The 25,685-nt window shown below is 39.5% G+C and overlaps 1 protein-coding gene across 2 annotated transcripts in view; it reads left to right on the top strand.

Moving 5' to 3' along the window:
- Positions 1 to 5,314: 5,314 nt before the first annotated feature.
- Positions 5,315 to 25,685, top strand: part of ACOT12 (acyl-CoA thioesterase 12) — a 76,526-nt gene continuing 56,155 nt past the window's right edge. The window contains exons 1-4 of one of the 2 annotated variants that reach the window (XM_043967650.1): positions 5,315 to 5,566; positions 12,971 to 13,040; positions 22,977 to 23,037; positions 24,373 to 24,474. In XM_043967650.1, coding sequence (XP_043823585.1) covers positions 5,416 to 5,566; positions 12,971 to 13,040; positions 22,977 to 23,037; positions 24,373 to 24,474 — 384 coding nt within the window. In that variant the 5' untranslated portion in view covers positions 5,315 to 5,415. The remainder of the gene's footprint in view (positions 5,567 to 12,970; positions 13,041 to 22,976; positions 23,038 to 24,372; positions 24,475 to 25,685) is intronic. The other variant, XM_043967655.1, reaches the window with a different exon arrangement.

The raw sequence follows: 25,685 nt of genomic DNA, 5'->3' as shown, positions 1-25,685 counted from the left end.
TGATTACAAAGGGTTTGGGAGAATAAGGCCCTCTCCAGAAACTCAGCCAAGTTTACTTTATAAATTGAGTTTTCCTTGAGGTCAGGAGCTGTGTCTTGGTATCCCCCATAGATGCCAGCACAGTGGATGTGCAAAGCTGACACTTGAAAAGTACGTCTTTATCAGTGGATTAATTTGGGGGAAATACTGAGGGATGTGCCTGTTTCTTCATCTCCAACACAAATTGGCTACTTGGCTTAAAACCTCGTTTCAGGATAAAATGATTTTAATTGTGATGTACACATCCTTTCTACTATTATCTTATTATGGTTGTTTAAAAGGTACCATTAGGCATCAGCATTGCAATTGCCAATCTCTTATGTGAGCTTGGATCACATGAATGCCGTGTGATAATTGGAAAGAAATCTCCACTGTATTTAGCCAGGGCCAAATAACTTACCTGAGATGCACAGTGGCAATAATGACCCCCTGATCTCATTCGGAAGTGGAGGAAATGAAATACTATTTAAACAGAAGCCTTCAAGGACAATTAGACGCTAATGGGGCTGTGTGTGTGACAAGCACACTCAAGAGGGATGGAGAGGCCCTGGTACCAGAGGACTGACCACACAGCATGGAAGGCCACATGATGATGCAAGCATCCCTTGAAGGGATCTTTCTTGCTGGCTCTGGGCACAGAATAATCCAACCCTGACAACTCTGACCTCTCCAAGGAAACCTGTGAGTTAGACTTCCATTTAGACACAAATCCCTTTTATCTTTTGGCTTCATTCATAACAAGAATGTCAATTGACCAATAGTTTGTCTGTCACTCAGAGGTCATTGGTTAAGAATCTTGATGGAGGAGGCAAAAAGGGGTTAATAGAAAAACCCAAGATCCAAGCTCTAATTCAGACATTAGCTCTAAAAGAGAGTCAGATCCCAGTTAATGGATAACTTACAAGTCAGGATGCTAGGTTCTCTTATCCACAGAAATCAGTGCCCATAACGGGAACAGAGGGAGAGAACCCATGAAGACCTGAAACTATAACAATGATACATTGACAGGCTATAGAAACTTAGAATAGGAATAAATGAAAAACGAAGATGTTTTGAAAATAGCTACAGAAAGAGACATGTGCAGAAAAGGTCAAATTTGTCCCTAGATTCACCTTATGACATGTAAACCCAAAAAACACACCTCCACAGAAAAAGGTTTCTGCCTCAGGAGTTGGCTTAGGACCCCAGGAACTCCAAATTAGAATAAGCCCTCCCCTGTAGCTCCCCAAGGTGGAGAATATTATAATGAGTAGGACAGGCCCTCCCTTGTACCTCCCCAAGGTGGAGATTATTATGATGAAACTGATAATCAATTTATCCATACTATAAATATAACTGTCTTTTCTTTCATTCTACAAGAGATACCTTTCCACTATTCTGGTTCTCTCCCTGTGAGTGCACAGTATTGCAATAAAACTTGGGAAACTGAGTCACTGAATCTTGTAATTCTTTTGAGACAACTCATGATCAATTTGACCCTAATTCCATCCCATATCATTCTCATGTTTAGAATATCAAGGGGCAGCTAGGTAGCACAGTAGATAAAGCACTGGCCTTGGATTCAGGAGGACCTGAGTTCAAATCCAGCCTCAGACACTTGACACTTACTAGTTGTGTGACCCTGGGCAAGTCACTTAACCCTCATTGTCCCACAAAAAAAAAGAAAAAGAAAAGAATATTAAGAGCTAAGTTAAAGTTTATAGATGGTCTGAAAACTATGATTCAGTAGCACTTTTTCCCACAATTCTGCCACCTTGGCAACAGAAGCCGGAGGGGTCCTTCATGGAATCAAAGCCATTTTGGATTGTTCCTTGTTTTCTAGGTTGTCATGGCTGAAGCAGCCATCAATCCGGTGGTGAGCCTTCTCATACGTAGGGAGGCTAGTCCTCAGAGAGTTTGGTGACTACCAAGACTGCCAAAGCTTGTGTTTCATTGGTGTGACTTTTAACAACATAACTTCATCTTCAGGTCATGACAAGCCTACCCAGTTAAGGATTGTGTTGAAGGAAGTTCTTCCAATACAGTGTTAAAGCACCAAATGAATGGTGTTGCCTTTTAAAAGCCTGTTCTGACATTTAGAGGCCCAGAATTTTAACTGATGCCACTGCCTTTAGTTGTATTTGAATGTGAAAATTCCAACCTTTCAGAGAAAGTTTATGAACCTCTGAAGAAACATTCATTTTATCACTTTTTCCACTGACTATCGATTCTGATTGGTACTAGAATCCAATGGCCTTGATGAATCACTATTTTTTACCAGACAGGATTCCAAATCACGTCTGACTGTTTTCCAAAAATCCTAGCCATCCTTAGTGGATATGCTGCCATTAAGGATAGCCAAAAGCATACAGCTCAGACTCTGACCAGATAGAAAGTTTCAAAAATATTTCAAGCAGTTATAGGATTCTGGGAATAGGTATCTAGCTTTCTAATCTGCCTTCTCACCCTGGAATTTTCCTCAGAGCCCAAGGCCTTCTTACCTTGGAATATCTTTCCATCAAGTCAATATCCTCCCATTGGGGAGTTCTGTCTGGGGGCCTCTGATTGGGGGACTGGCTTCCTTCTCCTCCCAGATGCTTCTGACTCTCTGGATTTTGCCAACATTGACCTCCCCTGGGTATCTTTCTTTTTCCTTCCTCCTTTTGACTCCCTTTTATGTGCTGTCTTTTCCCATTTAAATATAAGCTTCTTGAAGGCAGGGGACCTCTTTCCTTTTGCTTGTATTTCTATCCCCATCCTTTAGCATGGTGCCTGGCACACAGTAAGTGCTTAATAAATGCTTTCCCCTTGTCTAGCCTCTCAGGGTAACAGCCTTGAAGGACAAGACTCATTGGGATACATAAGTTTTGTGTTTGTTTCCAAAAAAACTTTTCCCATTACTTTATGATTAAATCTTTGCAAGACAATACTAGTGGAAAATATACTGGTTACAGAATCGGGGACCTGGATTCACATTATTATGGGTGTGACCCAAAGTATGTCACTCAACCTCTCTGAGCCCAAGTTTGCTCATCTGTGAAAAAGAGTCGGACCAGCTTACATCTAAGGTGCTGTCCAGTTCCAAATCTGCAAACCTATATATTGAGCAAAATATACTCAAATCTGACTCCTAGAATTAGAGTCTAATAGTCGAAGAGAAACTTAGTAGTCATGTAGTCAAACTTATTCCATGATTATTGGGCCATAAGAAATGACAAGCAGGAGGATTTCAGAAAGACCTGGGAAGACTTGTATGAACTGACGTAGAGTGAAGTGAGCAGAACCAGGAGAACACTGTGCACAGTGACAACAATATTGTGCAATGAAGAACTGTGAATGACTTAACTAATCTCAGCAATACAATGATCCAAGACATTCCCAAAGGACTAAGGATGAACATACTATCCACCTCCAAAGAAAGAACTGATATTATTTGAACACAGACTGAAGCAGACTATTTTTCACTTTCTTTCCATTTTTTTCAAGTTTTCTTATACAACATGTCTAATATGGCAATGTTTTACATAATTCTACATGTATAATCTATATCTGATTGCTTATGGCCTCAGGGAATGGGGGAGGGAAAGGAGGGATAGAATTTGGAACTCAAAACTTTGAATAAAAATATTTATTATAAAAAACAAACATCCCATATTGTAATCCCCTACACAGACAGAAAGGTTGCAATGTTCCTTTGGAATACTTCTAGTGACAGAATTTCAGTGATGAGAACTTACACCATTGTTGGACAGCTCTAGGGGTTAGAAGGTTCCTCATGGCCTTGCCTCATTATCCCATTGTTTGTACTTATTTCTGTCCTTCAGAGTTAGGAAGGAAAAGACGACTCTCTCTTCCACATTTTCAGTCACTTTTAATTGTATCCAACTATTCATTAACTCCACTTGGGGTTTTCTTGGCAAAAATACTGGCATGGTTTTTCATTTCCTTCGACATCTCTTTAACAGATGAGGAAACTGAAGCAAACAGGGTTAAGTGACTTGCCCAGGGTCACATAGCTAGTGTCTGAGTGTAGATTTGAACTGAGGAAGAGGAGTCTTCCTGACTCCAGGCTCAGCACTCTATCCACTGTACCACTTAGCTGCCCATTTTTGGCACACAGTAAATACTTAAAACTCTTGTTAATTGATTGTTCTGACCACTATGCTTCTGTTAATACAGCCTAAAGTTACACTGGTTTTTTTGTTCATTTGATTAATGCCTCTGCTTTTACATGATAGTAATTTCCCAGCATACCTCTGCCCCAATTTAACCCTCCTTGGTATAAAAAAAAATACGTTTTTTAAAAAATCAACCAATCAAGTATTTATTAAGCACTATGTGCCAGCATATGCAACATATTACACCCATAGTCCACTAACTTTCACTCTGCTTTTTTTTTTTTTTTGGTAAGGCAATTAGGGTTAAGTGACTTGCCCAGGGTCACACAACTAGTAAGTGTCAAGTGTCTGAGGCTGGATTTGAACTCAAGTCCTCCTGAATCCAAGGCCAGTGCTTTATCCACTGCGCCACCTAGCTACCCCCATAGTCCACTAACTTTCTAAGAGAAAGAAGATGTTTAAGTTTCCCAAGAACAAAATTGGATATTGAAATTCATCAGAATTCAATTGCTTTTCCATGCTGTTTTCCTTTATTCATTGTAGTCTTTAATAACTAATAATACCTACTATTACATAGCTCTTTAAGATCTGCAAAGCACCTTTACAAACGTGATATCATTTGATCATCACAACAACCCTATAAAGTAGGTACGATTACAAGCCTCATTTTACAGATGTGGAAGTTGAAACTGTGAGAGGGTAAGTGATTTGGCCAGGGTGACACAGCAACTAAATGTCTGAGGCAGGATGATGAACTCGGGTCTTCCCGTCTCCCATCACACTGTGGCACTCTATCCATTTGCAACTACCTGTCCCAAGATACACTATTTACTCTGTATGTTGCTCTCTTACTCTAGTTCCTTCTCTTCATCAGGTTAATACAAAGAGTTAATTCAATTGCCCCCGACTTACCTGGCCAGACATAGAACCAGCTCTTATTTAACTTTTTCCTGCAAGGACTATGATCTGCCCTGCCTTGTCCTCTGAGTCGAACTATAATGGGGGCAAAATAGGTGGAAGTTCAGAGAAGGTAGGGAGTGGGGCCAAGTGCCCTGCTGACCTGGTCGACCTGTCCTTGTCCTTGGACAGGAAAAGGGGTGTTGCAGGAAGCGTCAACTGCCCTTTGAAACCCCGGGCGCAATCGGTCTGCACTGCTTTGGGCATTTAGGCAGAGGGCGGTGGGACTGCCTGAGAGACAGAGAGACAGAGAGACAGAGAGACAGAGACAGCTCTGCACTCCAGAGACTGCCAGCTGTCGGGGAGCCCACGGGAGGGACGCATGGAACCCCAAGACTTGCAGAGGCAGCCACTGGGCGGCGCCGCTGAGGTCCAGATGTGCCAAGCCATCTTCCCTTCCCACGCCAACCACCTCGGGGAGCTGAGCGCTGGCCAACTGCTCAAATGGATTGACACCACCGCCTGCCTGGCAGGTAAGAGGGAGGCTCGGCCGGCCAGGAAGGAGAGTGGGCGCAGCTGCTGCCCCTGAAGTTTGTGGAAGGGAAGGGCCTGAGCTGCCCCAGACACAGACAGATGCTTGTTAGAGCCTGGTTGTCTCTGGAGGCCAGTACAGAAATCCAACTGCCTTTACACACTTATCCCACAGCCCTCACTATCTGCCTCAAATTCCCCTCCTAGTGACCTTTGGCTTGGCCATTCAACCTCCCCAAGACTGAAAGAAAAGAAAGCAAAGCAAACCAGCCGCCCCGCCCCTCCCCTCCCCACCCCCAGATGTGGTGTGGCCTCAGCTGCTTGCTGTCCAGCCCTGCCCTGAATTTGGTTCAGTAACTGGCAGGCTGGACCCTGCAGCCTATAACAGTCATAAAAACCCAAAGGGGAAGAATGTACAACAGTTATTTATACAAAATATTCAGAAAATGCAAACGTGCAGGGAAATTTCACATCAGACATTGAAACTGCTCCAATTTGGAGGCAACTATCTGATGTAGATTGATAACAGAGCCACTGATACTCTTAAATAAGACTGTGTACAAGCAGTTATTCTACAAAATCATATTGGGGGCATTTAGGTATTCATTTTGTGATAAGTAAAAGCCTGGGTGTTATTGGGCACAATCAAGGCCTAAATGGGCAGTAGTGAGAAAGCTGCAGGTGTCAGAGCTGCTTGCCAACACTTTAGGTAGAGCACACAAATGCTTTGTCCAGGCAATATACTACGTTTATTGTTAATTGGGTAAATCACATCTCCTCCCTTCGCTTTAGTTTCCTTATCTGTACAATGAGGGGGTTGGGCTGAATCACCCCTAAAGTGCCTTCTAGCTCTAATAGTCTATGACTTCTAGTGACTCTGAAGCTAGAGTCCCCAGATTACTTTTCCCATCTCCCTGGCTTCCTTTTAAAATACTCTTTCCATCTCCTCTACCCCCACTCCCCATCTCCAGCCCCAAGGGCAATGCATAAGCTGCACATATCTTAGAACAAGATTTTATAATTGGAAATGAAGAGGCTAAAGGCTAGAGTGGTCATGTAATTTTCCCAGGGTCAAACATCTAGTTAGTGCCAGAGTGAGAAGACAATCTGACTGACACACAGTCCGATATTCTTGCCAAACACCACTGCAGATGTAAGCCACAAGTTCTAGTTTTCTTTTCTTTTCTTTTCTTTTTTTTTTCTTTCAGGGCAATGAGGGTTAAATGACTTGCCCAGGGTCACACAGCTAGTAAATGTCAAGTGTCTGAGGCCGGATTTGAACTCAGGTACTCCTGACTCCAGGGCCGGTGCTCTATCCACTGTGCCACCTAGCTGCCCCAAGTTCTAGTTTTCTAAAGTCATATGTAGAGGAGCAATGGCATGCCACATGACCTGTAGTCAGGTGACCTGGATTTGAGCCCTGGCTCTGTCACTTCCAAACATGTCCCATCTATGAGGCAGCTAGGTGGTACAGTGGATAGAGTCTCGGGCTGGAATCAGGAAGACAAGTTCAAATCCAACCTCCTATTCTTACTAGCTGTTTGACCCTGAGCAAGTCACTTAAACTCTCTTTGCCTCAGTTTCCTCATCTGTAAAATTGGAATGGTAATGCTTACATTACCCATTTCATGGGCTGCTCGTAAGGAGAGTATGGAAACCTTCTAGAGCCATAGACAACGTTCAAAAATTACCACCTTGTATTTGACAACTGCATCCCCAGCATTACTCTGGCTCTGCCTGGGACCTTCACCATAACATGTGTTATCTAGTTCTATAAAGCAAGGAGACAGGTTCCATGAGCTACCAGAAAATTGGTCTTGTTAGTTTCTAATCCCATTTCTAAGTGGCCTGTCAACAAGACACTTGTCTACCTTCATGCTAAAAGTCTGCCTTTATGGGGGCAGCTAGGTGGTGCAGTGGATAAAGCACCGGTCCTAGATTCAGGAATACCTGAGTTCAAATCCGGCCTCAGACACTTGACACTTACTAGCTGTGTGACCCTGGGCAAGTCACTTAACCCCCATTGCCCCGCAAAAACAAAAACAAACAAAACAAAACAAAACAAAAAAAGTCTGCCTTTATGCTAAAAGCTAGGCTCATTTGAAGTCCATGTCATTTCTCTGGGTCACCATGGTGGTGTAATTGAAAAGCAAAGTGAGGGAAGGGTTTCCCTACTTAATGCAACTACACCCAAAAATCATTTAGCTTTTGGTTGGTTTTCCCATACTGGGAGACTCAAGATCTAAACAAATGCAAGTCCTAGCCAACAATTCCATGTATTGATAATAGTTATAATAACAAGAGAGGAGACTGTCATGGTACAGTGAAAAAACACTGGCTCGGAGTCGGAGGGTCTGGATTCAAATCCTGCTTTTGCCACTTGCTACCTGGATAACCATGGGCATGTCACTTAACCTTGATCTCAGCTTCTATAGATGTAAAGTGAGGGGGATGTGATGATCTTGGAGGTTCCTTCTAGTTCTAGACCTATGACCAAAAGAACTCCATAACAGCATACCTTCAGGGGAACAAGGGTAATACTCATGTCATAGCCTATATTGTGAGATAACATCTCTTTTGGGGAGTTGATGTTCAGCTGTTTTTAGTCATATCTGACTCTTTGTGACCCCATTTGAAGTTTACTTGGCCAAGATACTGGAGTGGTTTGCTATTTCCTTTTCTAGCTCACTTTACAGCCAAGGAAACTGAGGCAAACAGGGTGAAGTGACTTGCCCAGGGTCAAACAGCTGGTAAGTGTCCAAGGTCAGATTTGAACTCTGGGGAGAGGAGTGTTCCTGAGTCCAGGGCTGGAACTCTATCCATGGTGCAACCTAGCCATCATTTGGAGTCACACAAAATGTTTGTACAAACTGGGACCTTAATAAATGTGTACTGACTTGAATTATTATTTAACACTTACAGCTATTACAGGAGGTATTATAGGTAGTGCATGTAAATTTTGTGTGCCCATTCTACAGATGAATAAACTAAGTCTCAGGCAGGTAAAGTGATACGTGCAGGATTATATAGTAACAGAGTCAGAATTTAAATCCTAGTCTTCTGGCTCAAGGTTAGCCCTTTTTCCATGACCCCACACTGCTTCCTTGTATGTCATTATGCACATAGGGCACATGATTTTACCCGATAGAATAGTCAAACCTGAGGAAAGGAGAAATGCTCTGTGACAGTTGGCACAAAGGACAGCAGAAGAAAAGCTGGTGCTCCAGCGTTCTGTCAGCCAGAGCTCCCTCCTGAGGGGCACTTCTGCTCATCTAGAGCACGACGATACCTGATGTTCATAATGAGGGCCCCAAGGCGCTGCAAGATCCTGAACTGCCTTCTAAATCATTAAAGGATGATTAATATGTTCAGCTTAGCTTTAGCGTTAACTACTTCACTTCTGTCAGAGGCAGCAGCATTCTTCTGCCTCCCAGGTGATAAACCTTGTAGCTGTCTGACTTCTTTCATCCTGTCTCATCTGCACCTTCACCCCTTCCTGTTTAGTCTCATGGTCAACACTCTAAGTCAGGCCTCTGGCCTTTGTGGTACCCTGGGAAAATGCACCAGATTTTGAATCAGAAATTCTAGTCTCAGTTCTACCATTTGCCATTGGACAACTGTGACCATATCACTTAATTTCTTTATCTGTGAAAAGACAGGACTGGACTAGATACTATAAGGATTTTTAAAAATTGCTAAATCATATGATCATATAACTCACAACTGGTAACAGCAACAACCCATTTTTATAATATTTTATTTTTTCCAATTACATAAAAAGGAATGTTAAAAATTGTCTTTATCTAAAATTTTGAGTTCCAAATTTTCTCCCTCCCTCTCTCCCCTTCTTCCTCCCTAAGATGGTAAGCAACTTGATATAAGTTATAGTTGTACAATCATGTAAAACATTCCCATGTTAGTCATATTATAAAAGAAGAAACAACGGGAAACAAACGAAAAAAAGTACAAATAGTATGGCTCAATCTGCATCCAGATTCCACAGTTCTTTTTTCTGCACGTGGAGAGCATTTTCCATCATGAGTCCTTTGGAATTGTCTTGGATCATTGTCTTTGCTGAGAAGAGTCAAGTCTATCACAGTTAATCATCATATAATGTTGCTGTTACTGTGTACAATGTTCTCCTGGTTCTGCTCACTCCACTCAGCGTCAGTTCATGTAAGTCCTTCCAGGCTTCTCTGAAATCCTCCTGCTCATCGTTTCTTACAGCACAATAGTACTCCATTACATTCATATACCACAACTTGTTCAGCCATTCCCCAATTGATGGGCATCCCCTCAATTTCCAGTTCTTTTCCACCACAAAGAGAGCTGCTAGAAATTTTTGTACGTGTGGGTCCTTTTCCCTTTTATAGCACCAACCTTCTAACTATTTTCCTTGGCCCTGATCTTTTCCCTTGCCAATCCATTGAGGTTGAGAATTATTGTTCCTTAAATACGGTTTTCATTATATTACTCCCTAAGAATCTGTGATGGTTCCTGGATATCTAGTACTTTCCCAGATTTCAAGACCTTTCATAGTATTGCTCCATTCTACTCCTCCCACCATTTCTTACTGTTTCCATGTGGCATTCCATCAGCTAGGTTTCCTTGCCACCTCCCAACTCCAGTCAACAAGCACCTAATGTGTTCTAAATCCCAAGGATACAAATAAAGGAAAAGAAAACTAGTTGCTGTTTTCAAGGAACTCGTGTTCTAATGAGAGAGAAAAAATGCAAAGAGCCCTATTTACAATCAAGGTAGACATGGGCTAAATTGGAAATTCTCTTAGAGGGAAGGCTTTAAGATGAGGAAGACTAGGAAAGGCTTCTTGCACAAGGTGGGCCCTTAGCTGAGACTTGAAGGAAGTCTGGAGACAGAAATAAGGAGGGAAAAGTGAACACTCAGTATTAGGAAATAGGGTACCTTGTTTGAGACACAGCAAGTAGCCCAGTGTCACTAGATCACAAATAATGTGAAGGAGAATAAAGTGTAAGAACATTGGTAGGAAGGGGCCAGGCTATGAAGGAATTGAAAAGCCAAACAGGGTCTTACGTTTTCTAAGAGAGATAATAGGGAGCTATTGGCATTTATACAATATCAAGGGGTTACAGGGTCAGAGCTGTGCTTTAGGATGATCAGTTTGACAGCCAAGTGAAGGCTGGATTGAAGGGGAGAGAGTTCAGGTAAGGAGACTAACCAACAGGCGATTGCAGTTGTATGAGTATGAAATATTGTGAAGGTAGAAACCACAAGTCACCAAGTCTTGGTGACAGATTAAATATGAGGTGAGAGACTGAGGATTTACGGATGACACCCTGGTTATGAGTTGTAGTGATCTCAATAGTAATATGGAAGGTATGAAAAGAGGAGGGGAGATAATGAATTCAGGGTTGTTGGACTTGCCAAGTTTAAGATGTATATGAAACATGTTTTGAGATGTCCAATTATAGATAGCTGGAGATCAAACCAGGACATCCAGAGAGAGGTTAGGGATGGGTAAGTTCATCTGAGAATCATTTTCAAAGAGATAATCATTGAATCCCTGGGAGCTGATGTGAACACCAAATTAAATAGTACAGTATAGAGGGAAAAAAGAAGCGAATCCAGTAATTCACTGTGGTTTGTAAAGTGGTAGAGATTGGTCTTTGCAAGTTCCTCCTCAATTATATGGATTTTTCCTATTGTATTTGGCTATTGACCCATATGTCACCCCACCCTGCACCATATGCAGAGATAAGCAGGAGGGTCAGTAACTTTGGATACTTCTATTATAAGCAGTAATGTGCATGGAATATTTTCTACTCGCATTTTCGCTAGAGTTGGTCCCACTGATAAAATAGAAAGGGATAAAGAAAAGAACCCTTTTTTGAAGAATACAAATGCAGTATTATTCATCGTTTCTTTCTCAGCTCATTAGGTAATATGGGATAAAAAGCCAAAATTCAAATGAAAAATTCAGTTTTTGAACTAAAAGTTAATCCATTCAGCTTGTTTGCAATTTTATATTTCATTCCCTTAAACAAAATTTGCTTTTATTTATGAAGTTAAGGAAGAGAATCCTTACCAAAAAAAGGGCACTTGATCTTTTGCCATAAAACAGGGCTTCTTAAACTTTTCACTCACAACTCCTTTATGCTGGAGAAATTTTTAAGCAATCCCAGGTATATAGGTATAACATAGGGATACAAATCAAACGTTTACTGCCAAATTTTTCATAACCCCCACATTCAGTTACATGACTCTATATAGGGTCACAACTCAGTTTAAGAAGCTTTGCTGTAAAGGACCCTAGGAGATTTACAAGGACAACCCTGAAAACAAACCAGTGTTGAACAAATGCCACACAGGAAACAGGCTACTCTCAGGCCCTCCCCTCTTCTATTTTCCCCTGGAATCTTATTAATGTAAAAAATAATTGAATTGCATTACAGTCCTACCCTGAGGCTTTATCATGGTATGATTGTGACTCTGGGCTTTCAAAGGCCACACCAAGGATGTGCAAGGCTTGGCAGGTCCCACTATGTTAGAAAGGCTTATATATTAATCTATGTACCTGTCATCCAAGGACCAGCCATGTTGAGTGCAAAGAGGCAACAGATGATGAATTAGTTTGGCCACTGACACTCATTAAACCATCCACTAAGGCACAAAGGGAGCCCTCGCATGAGTGAAATCACAAGTTCTTAAAGGTTACAAAGAAGGTAGATGAATATTACTTTGGTCAAGCTAACATATTAACAAGATCTCACCAGCTACTTACTATGCGGTACCCAGTAGCGAGTTCAAGAACTGAGAAGAACCTCTGATTTGGGTTTTAAGAGTCAATGTTGCAGAGTGGATAAAGTCTTGGGCAGGGACTTTAACAGTTTACATCCCACCTTTAACATATACTAGCTATGTGACCATGAGCACATCTCAGAGCCTCAGTTTTCCCATCTGTAAAGGAGGACAATAAGCACCATCATCACTAATTGGGCTATGCAACTTTCTACCTTACCAGCATTTGAATCCTGGCCTTGTTAGATCTGAAGCCAACTCTTTAGCCCCTAGGCCATGCTGCCTCTCAAACTTGATAGAATGTTAGTTGATAGTATTTATAAATTTGGCACTGACAATAAAATTTTCTATTTAAACAGTTTGATGAGCTGTATGCCTGTATTAAGGCAGAAACCAACACTTGTATAAATTTAGAACCCTTTAGCACAATAGTAAAGATACCACGAAGTCTAAACATAATTCATAAACCAACAGAACAGCTGCCAGCAGTCCAGAAACATGCCCAAAGAGGTACCATGACTGATGAGGAGCGACCAGCTAGAATGAATTCATTGCCATTTTATTTGTTTTTTTCTTATGCTGAAATACATCAGATATAACAATCCTTTCCTTTGTCTGTTGATTTGAAGCTGAAAAACATGCTGGAGTCTCCTGTGTAACAGCATCAATGGATGACATACAGTTTGAAGAGACAGCCAGGTAAGGGATATGATGTGATGCTGCTAACCCTCTTCCCTGGTGATCAGTGATTTATTCCAGAAGTGGGATTCCAGGTAGTGCCTCACCTTCATCACCTGGAGGCAGTAGTGAAGTCTTCAGCATAATGAATTACACTGGGCCTCATTTAAATGGTTTTTAAAACTCAATACCCAGTGAAAAAAACTTAGTTCTTATTTGCAATATAAAGCCAAGTTCCTAATTACATTTCTTTGATGAAAAATGTCTCTAAGCATTCATGAATATATTTTGATAGTATATAACTGGCTGCTTCACGATTGATTTCCTTTAATAAAAATAATTAATGATAATAAGCAAACCCTCTCTAATTGTATATTCCATTATAAAATTATTGGGTAAACACTAAAGAATCTGAGTAGTGTAGAGGCTGGAATTTAACAAAGGGCAGACTGAAACAATTCTCTGACCAAGATAGCCTTTGTTAACAGGGATATGCAAACTAACAACAAAGGGATCTTTAGGCTAGCCCCTACTTGTGCCAAAGACCCTGAGAAGAAGGGCTAATGGCTTTTTATATACCTATGTGTATCTTTCTTCTGATTGGCCTGACAGTATATCATTTGGACTTCCCTGCCAAATGTAAAGGCAACCCTGATTGGTGAATATTTTAATGAGGAGGTGGGTTAATAGTTCTCAGCTCCTCCCTATTACTTCATCGTTAAGGGGCAGAGCTAATTCTTAGGATCAATCTGCAGAGAGGAAGAAGGGGATGGCTTTCAGATGTGGCTGATCATATCCCTCTCCAACACCCAAGGAATGCTATATTACTCCATGAGAGACAGTAGCCTCCAGCAATCTTGCTTAGAGAAACATAAGCCATCTCAACCAGGGTTTTTGGTTTTGTTTTGTTTGTCGTTTTTTTTCTTTGTTTTGGGTTTGTTTGTTTAGTTTTTTTTAAACTGGCTCATCCCAAACTTTGATTAGAAGTTACCTACCCAGACCAATCCAGTCCTCGACAGAAATTCCATTTATACCATGTCTGGTTTGAAGACCTTTAGTGATGGAGAGCTAAATATTTCCCAAGGCATCCCATTTCACTTTTGAAAAGACACAAAATCTGCAGCCAATTCTGCTTGGGTCAGCTGTCTTTGCTTTAAACCCATCTCTCAAGCCCTTTTACTCTGATTAAAATGATACTTTCCACTAGTCTTTCTCTGGAAACACAAAAACGGTAATTTTCTAAGGAAATTAGAAAGCTTTAAAAACTATTTTAAGTATATTGTCAATAACCAACTTATAAAATGCATTCAGTGTACTCACTTTTTTTTTTTAAAACAATAGTCAACAATGGCTTGATATCATCTTGGCAGGAGGTCTTTCGTTGAGTTTTCCAGGGATCTGGGCTGTTTAACGTTTTTTTTCAACAACCTGGACAAAGGCAGATATGGCATGCTTATCAGACTTAGAATGACATAAAGCTGGGAGCTACAGCTAACACATTAGATACCAGAGTCACAATCCAAAAATATTTTGACATGCTAGAACATTTAGCTTATTTAAATAAGATAAAATCTAATAGGAATACAGTTTTAAAACTCATACCTACCCTTGGGTTCAAAAGACAAACTTCACAAGTCCAAGATGGGGAAGCATTACCAGAAAACAATTGTCCTGACAAATACGTAGGGTGTAATGTTGTGAGCTAGTAGACCACGGGAGACTTTCGTGAAACCCTAAGATCCCACAACACTAACTACTTTTGTATGCCAATTTATGGTGGGAGTGAACCTGGGGCAGTTTGAGTTAATTTTCCCCTCAGGTGGATTGATTGGGGACCCAGGTGTGGGCCCTTTGGGCAAGGAGAATATATAAACAGTTTTTAAGCTCCGTGCTCCTGAGACCCCAGGCAACCTCTTTGTTGAGTGTTTTAATTTCTTCGCTTTTAGCTTTTAGTTTTCTAGACTGATTTTACTACCTAGTGAATTGCTTTTTACTTGCAACTGGGTGAGGGGGTAGGGATGTTTGAATATGTTTTTATTGGAGGGATTTTTTGTTGCTGTTGACAATTTGAATGATCCATTGAACCAGATGTGGGACCATGATTAGAGCGGGCCTTTTAATGGGCTATTATATTATAAATAGAAGTTAATAGTGTGATTCACTAACAACAATCTAATTTGATTTTGGACCCCAAAAAGACATAGAGGGTCCAGGATTAGGGAGGTAGTAGTCAGATCACATCTCAAGTATTGGGTTCCGTTTTGCCTGTCATATTTTAGACAAAACAATGATAAAGTAAAGGACATCTAGATCAGGACAACCAGGATGATGAGAGGTCTTGAGAGAAAGTCAGCCATTTAAGGGTTAGTTGAAAGAACCAGGATTGCTTATCCTGGAGAAGAGAAGAATTGGGTGAGGAGAAAATGGGTGTATTCAAACATTTGAAGGGCCCACCAATAGAAAAGAGATTAGACAGGTTCTACTTGACCCCAGGGGGCAGGCCAATGGTGGGAGTTAATCAGGTGTAAAATTTAAGCTCCGTATAAAAAAAGACTTCCTAACAATCAGAGCTATCCAGAAATGGACCAGGCTTCCTCAGAAGAAAGAGCACCAGCAAAGACTGAATGATGACTTGTTATATCTTGTAGAGGAAATCCTTGTTGAGGAAGCTAAATGGCATGATGGATTGAAGGCTAGGCCTGGAGTCATGAAGACCTGAGTTCAAATCCAGCTTTAGACAAGTCTGTGTGACTCTGGGCAAGTCATTTAATTTCTTTCTGCCTATTTTCCTCAACTGTGAATTGAGAAAGAGAGATTCCATTCTAAAAAACTACAGAGCATACAAAATATTTGAATTTACCTACCAAGGCACATAGAAAAACTATATAAATACAACTATAAAACATTCTTTACAGAAACAAAAACAGACCCCAATAATTGAAGAGATATTGATTGGTCATGGTTAGGCTATCCCAATATAGTAAAAAGGACCGGACCTGTGATTTTATTGGTATATGGAATTCCCAGATGAAGTAACTCCCTCTACCAACGCAAGTAAGCAGCTTTTCTTGTAATTTGTAATCTTGGGGCATTACCTGGGAGTCAATGAGAGGTTAAATAATTTACTGAGGGTCAAATAGCCAGCATGTGTCAGAAGTAAGACTTAAACCCAGGCCAACTCTTTATCTACAATGATATACCACCTCAATAAAAATGACAGTACTGCCTAAATGAATTTACTTATCCAGTGCCATACAAAGGTTATTTTATGGAGCTAGAAAAATAACATACCAAAATGATCAAGAATCTTAAGGGAAAAAATCAAAAGAATATGAAGAAAGGGGGCCTAGCAGTACCATCATTGTTACAAAATAGTAATCATCAAAACCGTTTGGTACTAGTTAAAAAATAAAAACAGTTTATCTAAATTAAGTATATAATATATAGAAGTTGAACACAATAGCAATATGGTTGGATAAACAGACTCACTATTCAACCCTAAACTGCTAAGAAAACTGGAAAGCAGTTGGGCAGAAATTAGATTTAGACCAATAATTCACACCATACATCAAGAAGTAGTTCCAAATAGTTAAATGGCAGGTTACCTCATAAAGAAATTAGAAGAGTGAGGAAGGAATTGCCTTTTGCAACTATGGATAAGGGAGAGTTCATGACCAAGTAAGGAATGGAGAAGATTATAGAAGTCACTTAATGTAGTCATTTAATGATTACTTAAAATAATCAACTGAGTTAAAATTAGAAGGAAAACAGCTAGAGAACAATCTTTGCAGCAAAGCTCTCTTATAAAGGCATAATCTCTGAGGTATAAGGGCCTGATAAAAATATATAAGAACAAGAGATATTCCTCATTAAATAAGTGATCAAAGGATATGAATAAGCAGTTTTCAAAGGAGGAAATCCAAGCAATCTTAGCTATATGAAATATGTTCCAAATCATTAATAATTAGAGAAATGTCAATTAAAATAAATCTGAGGTTCCACCTCATACCCATCAGATTGGCAAAAATTACAGTTGTTGAAGAAGCTGAAGAAAAATCAGCATACTAATAAACTTTTGGGGGTGGGAGGGGTCTGTTAATTGTTCCAGCCATTCTGGAAAGCAATTTGGAATTGGAATTGTGCCCCCAAAGTCATTAGACTGTGCATACCTTTTGATTCAGTGATGCTACTACTAGCTATATACCCTAAAGAGATCAAAGAAAGAGGGAGGAGGGGAGAACCTCATTTGTACAGAAATATTTATAGCAGCTTCCTTTGTTACAAAAAAGAACTGGAAACTAAGAGGGTGCCCATCAACTGGGGAATAGCTGAATAAATTATGTATGAGAGTATATTGCCAAAAAGGAAAAAGAAAAACAGGTGGGGATAGGGGAGGAAGAAAAGAAGGTCATTGAAGCATTTAATAAAAAATGCACAGAGAAAAACAAAAGGAAATTCAGGAGACAGAGATGACCAGCAGGACAGCTTTGAAAATAACATGTTCAATTTTTAAAAATTCATCTTTAAAGCAATTCATCTTTATATGCAATCATCTCTGTTCTACTTTATATATGAAAATGCTCTTTTTTGTTAAGTGCCAAATAGGGTTTTTTAAGATGATAAGTTTAAATACTATTTATCCAATTGTTCTCTTCAATACTTTAGAATTTCCCATATTATAATTGACAAATTCTAGTTGGCTTTACTAACCTAATTATAGATTCTAGAGTTTCATCAGTTTTCCCAGGAAATTTAAGTTGGCATCCACTCTTCTAGTAAGAGATAATAGATTACTATATTACTAATAGATTAATAGAGAGGAAGGAAAATGAAGTCAAGTGGAACAATTAAGAATGTAGCAACCAAGTAAAGTAACCATATGCATTTTTAAAAATATTATAATTCAATATAATGCAACAGATGTGTATTAAGTGCCTATTGTGTTCAGAAAACTTTGTTGCATGCAAATAAGATACAAAATTTAGATAAGAAACAGTTCTTTACCTCAAGGAGCTTAAAATCTAGTAAGAGGATAAAATACCAGCATTTTAAAATTTTTTATTTTTAATTTATGAAACAACACAAGCATTCCATAACAGTAGAATTTTTTAAAGATTATTGTGTATGAAGCTTCACATCTCTTATGTATGACTTGCTATTCCTTTTAAATATATAATGAAGTTATCTTGTGACTTTTTTCCTTTTTTCCCCTCCCCTCTCAACATAGAGGTGGCTACATTAGATACAAGTGTGTGTGTGTGTGTGTGTGTGTGTGTGTGTGTGTGTGTGTGTGTGTGTGTGTGTAAAATCATTCCCTACATCTATTTTTAGTTCTTTCTCTGGATGCAGATAGTTTCTTCCTTCATGTATCCTTTGTAATTAATTTGGGTATTTATTAATGGTCAAAAAGACTCAGCTGCTCAAAGTTGTTCTTCAAAAAATATTGCTGTTACTTTATACTCTTCTCTTAGTTCTGCTTATTTCATTCTTCATTATAAAATAATGTATTATATATATGATTAATGATATATTGTAGTTATATATATATATATAATCATAAGCTAGCATTTATAACCACAAAGCACATTATTACATGATAAATACTTTAGAGAGTTACAAAACTAAGGTGTGAGAATGAAGGTTGTCAGTAGTGGGGGTGGAGAAAGATATCTATTGGGCCTCCATGGCCCAGTAAGTGGCATTTGAGTGAGGCTTTAAAGGATGGGTAGAAATTTTACAGGAGAAAAGAGGAATCAAGGGCATCCCAACGACAATGAATGACTTGAGAAAAAGCACAGAAATATGAGAGTGCTGTGCCTGTGCTAGGGGCAGAGAACAGTCTAGTTCGGCTAAAGTTTAGAACATGTGATTGTGAATGACATGAAGTAATATTAAAAAGGTAAGAGTGACATTTTGTAGAAGGCTTTAAGTGCCAAGCAGAGGAATTTGAAGTTGACTTGAGAGCAGTGATGAAGAAGATGATCATCATCATTGTGGTGGTGGGGGTGATGATAAAAATAATCTGGCATTAAGAAAGCACTTTACAAATGTGATCTCATTTAATTTTTCCAACTCTGAAGAGGGAACCAGTGAAGACTTTGAGTGCAACAGTAACGGGGTCAGATCTAGTGTAAGAATAATCTCTTAATTGGAAATCAAAGGCATGCCCATGAATTGGGGAATGGCTAAACAAGCTGTGGTATAGGATGATGATGGAATATTATTGTGCTATAAGAAATGACAAGCAGGATGATTTCAGAACAGCCTGGAAAGACTTGTATGAACAGATATATAGTAAAATGAGCAGAACCAGGAGAATGTTGCACACACAGAGACAGCAATATTGTTCAAAGAACTGTGAATGATAACTAATCTCAGCAATACAATGATCCAAGACAATCCGCCTAAAGGAGTAATGATGATACATACTATCCACCTCCAAAGAAAGAACTGATATTGATTGAACACAGACTGAAGCATGCTATTTTTTGCTTTTTCATTTTTCCCTTTTATTCATTTTCTTATACAAAATGACTAACATGGTAATGTTTTACATAAATGTACATGTATAACTTATATCTGATTGCTTTCCACCTTGGGGAGTGGGGAGGGGAGGGAAGGAAGGAAGGATAGAATATGGAACTCAAAACTTTAAATTAAAATGTTTATTAAGAAAAAATAGGGGCAGCTAGGTGGCGCAGTGGATAGAGCACCGGCCCTGGAGTCAGGAGTACCTGAGTTCAAATCCGGCCTCAGACACTTAACACTTACTAGCTGTGTGACCCTGGGCAAGTCACTTAACCCCAATTGCCTCACTAAAAAAAAAAGAAAGAAAAAAGAAAGAAAACATTAGTAACAACAACAAAAGAATGATCTCTAGGGTTGGACCACCCCTGAGAAACAGTGAGAAATTTTCTAACTCCTTCCCTCTTTACTGTACAAACTGCTGCTTAACCCTCTTTATACTCACATAAGTGATGTCACTCACAGACAGAAGCTAATCCTAAAGCAGTACTGACAGCCTTCCATAGTAAGATAGGAATTGGTTTTTAACCCCTTTCCTTCTAAATAGCAATTGCCCAGGTAGAGTTTAGCATGAAATGACAGGCAATGGCTGATGCAATAGAGAGCCCACATCATGTTTCCTTGAGCCATTAATGATATGTATCAACTCAGAATTTTTAAGGCTCCATTAAATGGTTTGTTTCTCATCTTGAGGATCTCTGCTACCTCTTTCACACTCCTATACATTTTTCTTTTTCCATGAGGAATGTACCTATTTAAAGAGTTTTTAAATGGTACCACATAGCTTCTGGGGGGGATGCTATAGATTATTTTTTTGTATCTTTTTCATTTTTAAATTCTGTTATTTTCACTACAGCCATAACCTCATTAGTGATCTCTGGTTTTGCCATTTTGTGACATTTCATGTGTGTGTTGCAGAATTCCTCTGGGGCTATTTACAGCAAGGGTGGGGAACCTTTGTTCCATGAAGGGCCACTGATGTACAGAAAAAAAATCGATCTGGTGCCATTTACAAAAAATAACTTAATTTTGGTTTTATTTTCTTCAGAGAAAAGTAAAATGTTCAATTCACTTGTCTTTTAAATTAAGAACAGGAAATATACAGCTTTATTCAATAAGTATAATAAATTCTGAATGTATGTAGATGAATGAATGAATGAATAAGGCATTTTCTATGTGCGAAGCACTATCCTAAGTGCTGAAGACACATAGAGAAAAGACAGTCCTTGCTCACAAGGTGAGACACAACCAATATAGGTTTTAACTGCAAGCCAGATGGAAAAGTCCCAGGGGTGCTTAGGGTGCCGTAACAAAGCAAATGTTAATGTCTCTTCTTTAATGCTATTTCCATTGATAAAATGATATCAGTTTCTGACATAGAAACATATGTCAGTGTCAGGGACTTTGGTGACAAGAACTTTCCTTTCTGAACCTCCTAAGGTTGTGGCTCCTGCAGGAGCAGTCACCAAATTGCATCTTCACAGGGCTTGCTTCCCAAGATGGTGGCTAAGGGCACTCAGCTGGAAACATTGCTATTCCCAGTGCTCTTGGGTTCAGGATCCTGGGATGACTCCATTAGGTCCTGAGAGGAGATGGTAGTGGCCTGACCTGCCCAGTACATGATGCCTCCTGTCTCTTCCTCAGGATGCTTTGTTCCTTCATCTAAGAGGGCTCATCTGCCCTGTGTGACAGAGATGGTTGGACCTTTCTCCACTCGCATTGCTTCCCCAGTTAATGACTATGAGGGCTGAGCTAGAAGAAGGACTGGTGGTCTGGGAGGTGCTGCCACTCTCCTGTGCCTGATTTTTGAATCGATGGATGGATGGATGGATGGATGGATGGATGGATGGATGGATGGATGGATGAATATCCTCCACAAAAATGTCACACTATGACCATGACTTATTAAAGATTATTGCAGGAAAGCATAAACTCTGACAGGTCTTATCAAGATAGAAAGACTTCAAGGATATACCCAGTGCTATACTATATTTCTGTCATTGAACAACCAGTCAAGGAAGTTCTGAAGAACTTCATGACTAATTTAGTCACAGGTGATAAATTATTGGCCATAGAAAATCTTGAAGATGATTCACGAAAAGAAGGCCTGCAATCTGTTTTTGTGGAAAGAGCAATTATATTGATGAAATCACAGATCCTTGAAATATTAAGCCAATATATATTCATCCCAGACTTTCTTTTTGTAATTTTGTTTTTAAATAAAATCCTGTTATCTTATTCTCATTTGCCTGTGAGACTATAATCTCCTTGAGGGCCTGAACTGTGTCTTGTTTGAAGGTAAAGGCTCAGATAGACTTCTTCCCCCATCCTGAAGCTAAAAAACTCCCTAAATTGCTGACTTTTAGAGCCACGGTTTGTCAAAATGAAGATGATTTTCCTCTTCTCTCTCTCCATACACTCTCCTCCCCAATCAACTCAATTCTATCTTGTCCTAGGCCTTATCTTCTGCTCTCTTCTTCTAACATGACCTCAGGAATACATGGTTTAGCTATTTAAGGTCAAAGGTCGATGATACAAGTAGCAGGGGATGGTTAGGGAAAAGGAAGAGAGAGGCAGACAGAGACATAGCAGGAGAGAGTGAGTGGGGAAAAGCAAAAGATAAAGGGAGAGATAAGAGAAAAACACTTTCTATATGGAGTTTAAAAGTGTGATTTCTCAGTAAGAATATAAGTTCCTTGAAGGAAGAAACTATTGTTTGATTATCCCTAGGCTTAGCACTGTGCTTGGACACAATGGGTTCTTAATAAACACTTGTTGAACTGAATTCAATTAAATCTTATAGCATAAACATAGCAACATAAATATAGCATAAACAAAAGAATTGAGACAAATTAAGCTTTGGGAAGACCTCAATTTAGAAAGGCCAAGGTTATCCTGGCCATGGCCAGACATCTTGACTTTTCTCTTGCCACTGGACTTCGATGACTCTAGAAGAGAGAGTGAGGCTGATGACTTGGTGCAGCTCTGTCTCACTGAAATCTAATTCAGGCATGAGTCAACATATCACCCTCATAATACCATTGGTCCTCTTCAAGAATGAAGGACAAACAAGAACAATAGCATAAACCAGACTCAAGTAAATCAACTAGCAAACAGTCCAAGCTTAATAGATATTTCTGAGCTAATTTTATATTCAGTAGCTCTCCATGGCCTTCCTCCTGAGGCTAAGGTGGCATTCTGAGCAGATGGCCTGGTATCCTTGGGGTGGGATGGGAGGTTATGGTACAATCAGGGATTTTTTTTCCCTTTTGCTGTGGACCTTAATTTATCATGCATGGACATTGTCACCAGGATTTCATCATTCAAGATGGAAATGCTTTGTAGCCCACAAACTCTTTGCTAGATGTATATAAACTTTAGATCTGACATTAACCATGCCTAGACAACTAAAGTATGAATCTCCCTCACTAGGGTAGGACAGATGATCAATATCAAAGCTAAAGTCATCAGAGCATTCAACACCAGCATGGAGGTAAGAAGTTCCATTGTCTCACTCTTTAGAGGTCCTGTTCTTATTCATCATCATCACGGCGAAGAGGAAGACTTTAGGATCATGTCTTAACTATAATATATCTGATACCAATGCTTGGAAAACCCCAAAGATAAAACTGCACTGACAAGCACTCTCCCAGATACTAATGAACCAGAGCATCTCCATGTTATGTAGAAATAATCTGTCTTTCACAGACCAAGAAGTAAAAGAAATAAGCTCAGGTACTAATCCTCAAAGATTTTACATTGTATTTGTCTATTTTTATGGATAGGAACAGTTTCATTTTTCCCTTTATATCTCCAGTGCCAAACACAGTGTCTTGTACATAGTAGATACCTATTATGGTTTAGGGGGTATTTCAAAAAGAGCTGTCAGAAGCTTTGAATGCTCCATTGAATACTGCAGTTGTACTGTCCTGTAAAACTAAGCCCTTGAAGGTCACAGAAATGGCCTTTTAATAGTTCTTTGCTCTTCAGAGATGCAAGGCCTTCTGGTCTGTGTAAGGAAAGCAAGAAAGGGAAAGCAGAAGAGGTCCAAGTTAAATTAAAGGAGACAGAATGGGACCTGTAGAAAGCCCATGAAAGAAGGGGGTGAGTGGGTCCTTCTAACTTCTATGCATATGTTTATTTTACTTGGTGTATGAAAGACAGATGATTTCAACACAACATAGATTTCTGGTTGATTGGGGGTTCTGGTTAGTTGGATTTTGACTAATCAAAGGTTTTAGAGTGTAATTAGTATTAACGAGTCCAATGACGTGAAAGGGAAACTTACGTTGCTGATTGATTTTCTGCCTGATGATGATAACACAGAAATGAATGGCTAATGAAACTGTATATTCACTGAACAATGAGCCCAATTGTCCTACAATTCTGCAGACACATAAGGCTGGGTACCCAAGGTTGCAAAGGGGGCAGTTCTTATTAACTAGAACCCAGACGTTCCCGTTGCTGCCCTCACCTTTGTCCAGTTTATGCCTGAGGGGCTAAGTTTCTTTATCCTTCAAACTCAGGAAGAATCAATCCCTTTGTGTCATATCTCACTGGGAAACGGTCTTGCTCTTCTGCTTTCAGTGCCTTATAAGCTAAAACAAGCCAAGCAGCTCACAAGTGATTTAGAGGAATTAACTCTGCATATTCATCAGAGAGAATTGTATGTGGTATAGAACATTTTAGAAAATGAAGCTGAGAAGAATAGCTGGTTTGTTTTTGGTTTTTGAAGGCTTCCGTCTAATTTGCTGAATATAGCAGATGCTTAATAAATGCTTATTGATTGATTGAATAAGGGCTAAAGTTCTCTTTCTTTCCATTTTAGATTGGCATTAAAGTCATAGTACAAGACACCTTTAGCAGAATTCAGAAACTCGTTAGTGTGGCTTTTTCTACATTTGTAGCTAAACCAGTTGGAGAAGAAAAGGTAAATTATCTCACTCAGGAAAAATCTGCTATGTAACTCAAAGATGTATTCACAAATTGAATTGGCATTATTAATCTATCAACATTCCTACCAAGATATTTGTCTTTATTATTTGTTAATATCTCTTGGAAGTTATTCTGGAATAATACTTAGCCAGTAGGATCTCTTTCGCCAGACAGCAAAATAGCACTGGGCAATTTGTGGAAGAGGGAGAAAAAAGCCTTGTATTTTAAGGATCTGAAGGTCATAGCAGGCTTTCAAAAATATTGCTTACTGGTTTGGGCATTTCTTATGGCTCTATAACTCAAAACTGACTCTTTTTTAAAAAGTAAGAGCAATTTAGTAAGCAGTTTTATGTTATGGTCCAATCATTTTTGATACCTTAAGAAAAAAAACAGTCCAAGTTGCTGAGTTACTGAAGTTTAAAAATAAGCTCCTAGGCATGTGCGGTAAATATTCCCATAAAAGAAGCACATGGGCCTAATGTGCCTTCACAGCAGGAGGGGCGGCCACGGGCACCATGCTGCTCGGGAGGGAGCCTCGGCTTCAGCTGCTGTAGATACACATTTCTACTTCCTTGGCTTTCCTTTTTTGTAGTCAGGTGGAATATAGGCATCCAGGAAAGCCACTGAAATGTTGCCTTTTAAAAATGCTATTTTTTTTCCTATTTTGTATTTAAATCTTACCCTATAAAGTCCTCCCCTTTTTCCTACCTCTCTTTGAAGCTCCCTGGTGTTTTTTCTTCTGTTTTATCCTTGGGGCCCTAATGATTTATACCTTTCTTCTTTGAAACCTGTCTTCCTCCTCTGTCTTTGTCCATCTCTTTAAATACGGAGGTAGGAAGAGACACCATCTTTATGGTCCCAGCCAGTGACTACAGCAGGCCTTAACTCATATTGTTCTTATTTTTTTTAGATGCATTCCCCCAAACAGGTCAGGCAAATGTCAATCAATCATCCCTGGGCACCATTCAGAATATTCAGGGCTAGCAAAAGAGCCTGGATTTTGAATTCAGAATACCTGGGCCCAAATCCAGCTCTGGAACTTACTACCTTATGTGACTTTGGGCAAACCATGTGATCAGTTTCCTCAACTTTAAAATGGGAATAATCATATCTGTACTACCTACCTCAAGGGGTTGCTATAAATAGCAAATGAAGTTATGTGTGTGTGTATCTATATGTATGTATATATATATGTATATATGTGTG

This window comes from Dromiciops gliroides, chromosome 1 (assembly GCF_019393635.1).
Source record: "Dromiciops gliroides isolate mDroGli1 chromosome 1, mDroGli1.pri, whole genome shotgun sequence".
Classification (NCBI taxonomy): domain Eukaryota; kingdom Metazoa; phylum Chordata; class Mammalia; order Microbiotheria; family Microbiotheriidae; genus Dromiciops; species Dromiciops gliroides.
This window is presented reverse-complemented; position numbering and strand designations above follow the sequence as displayed.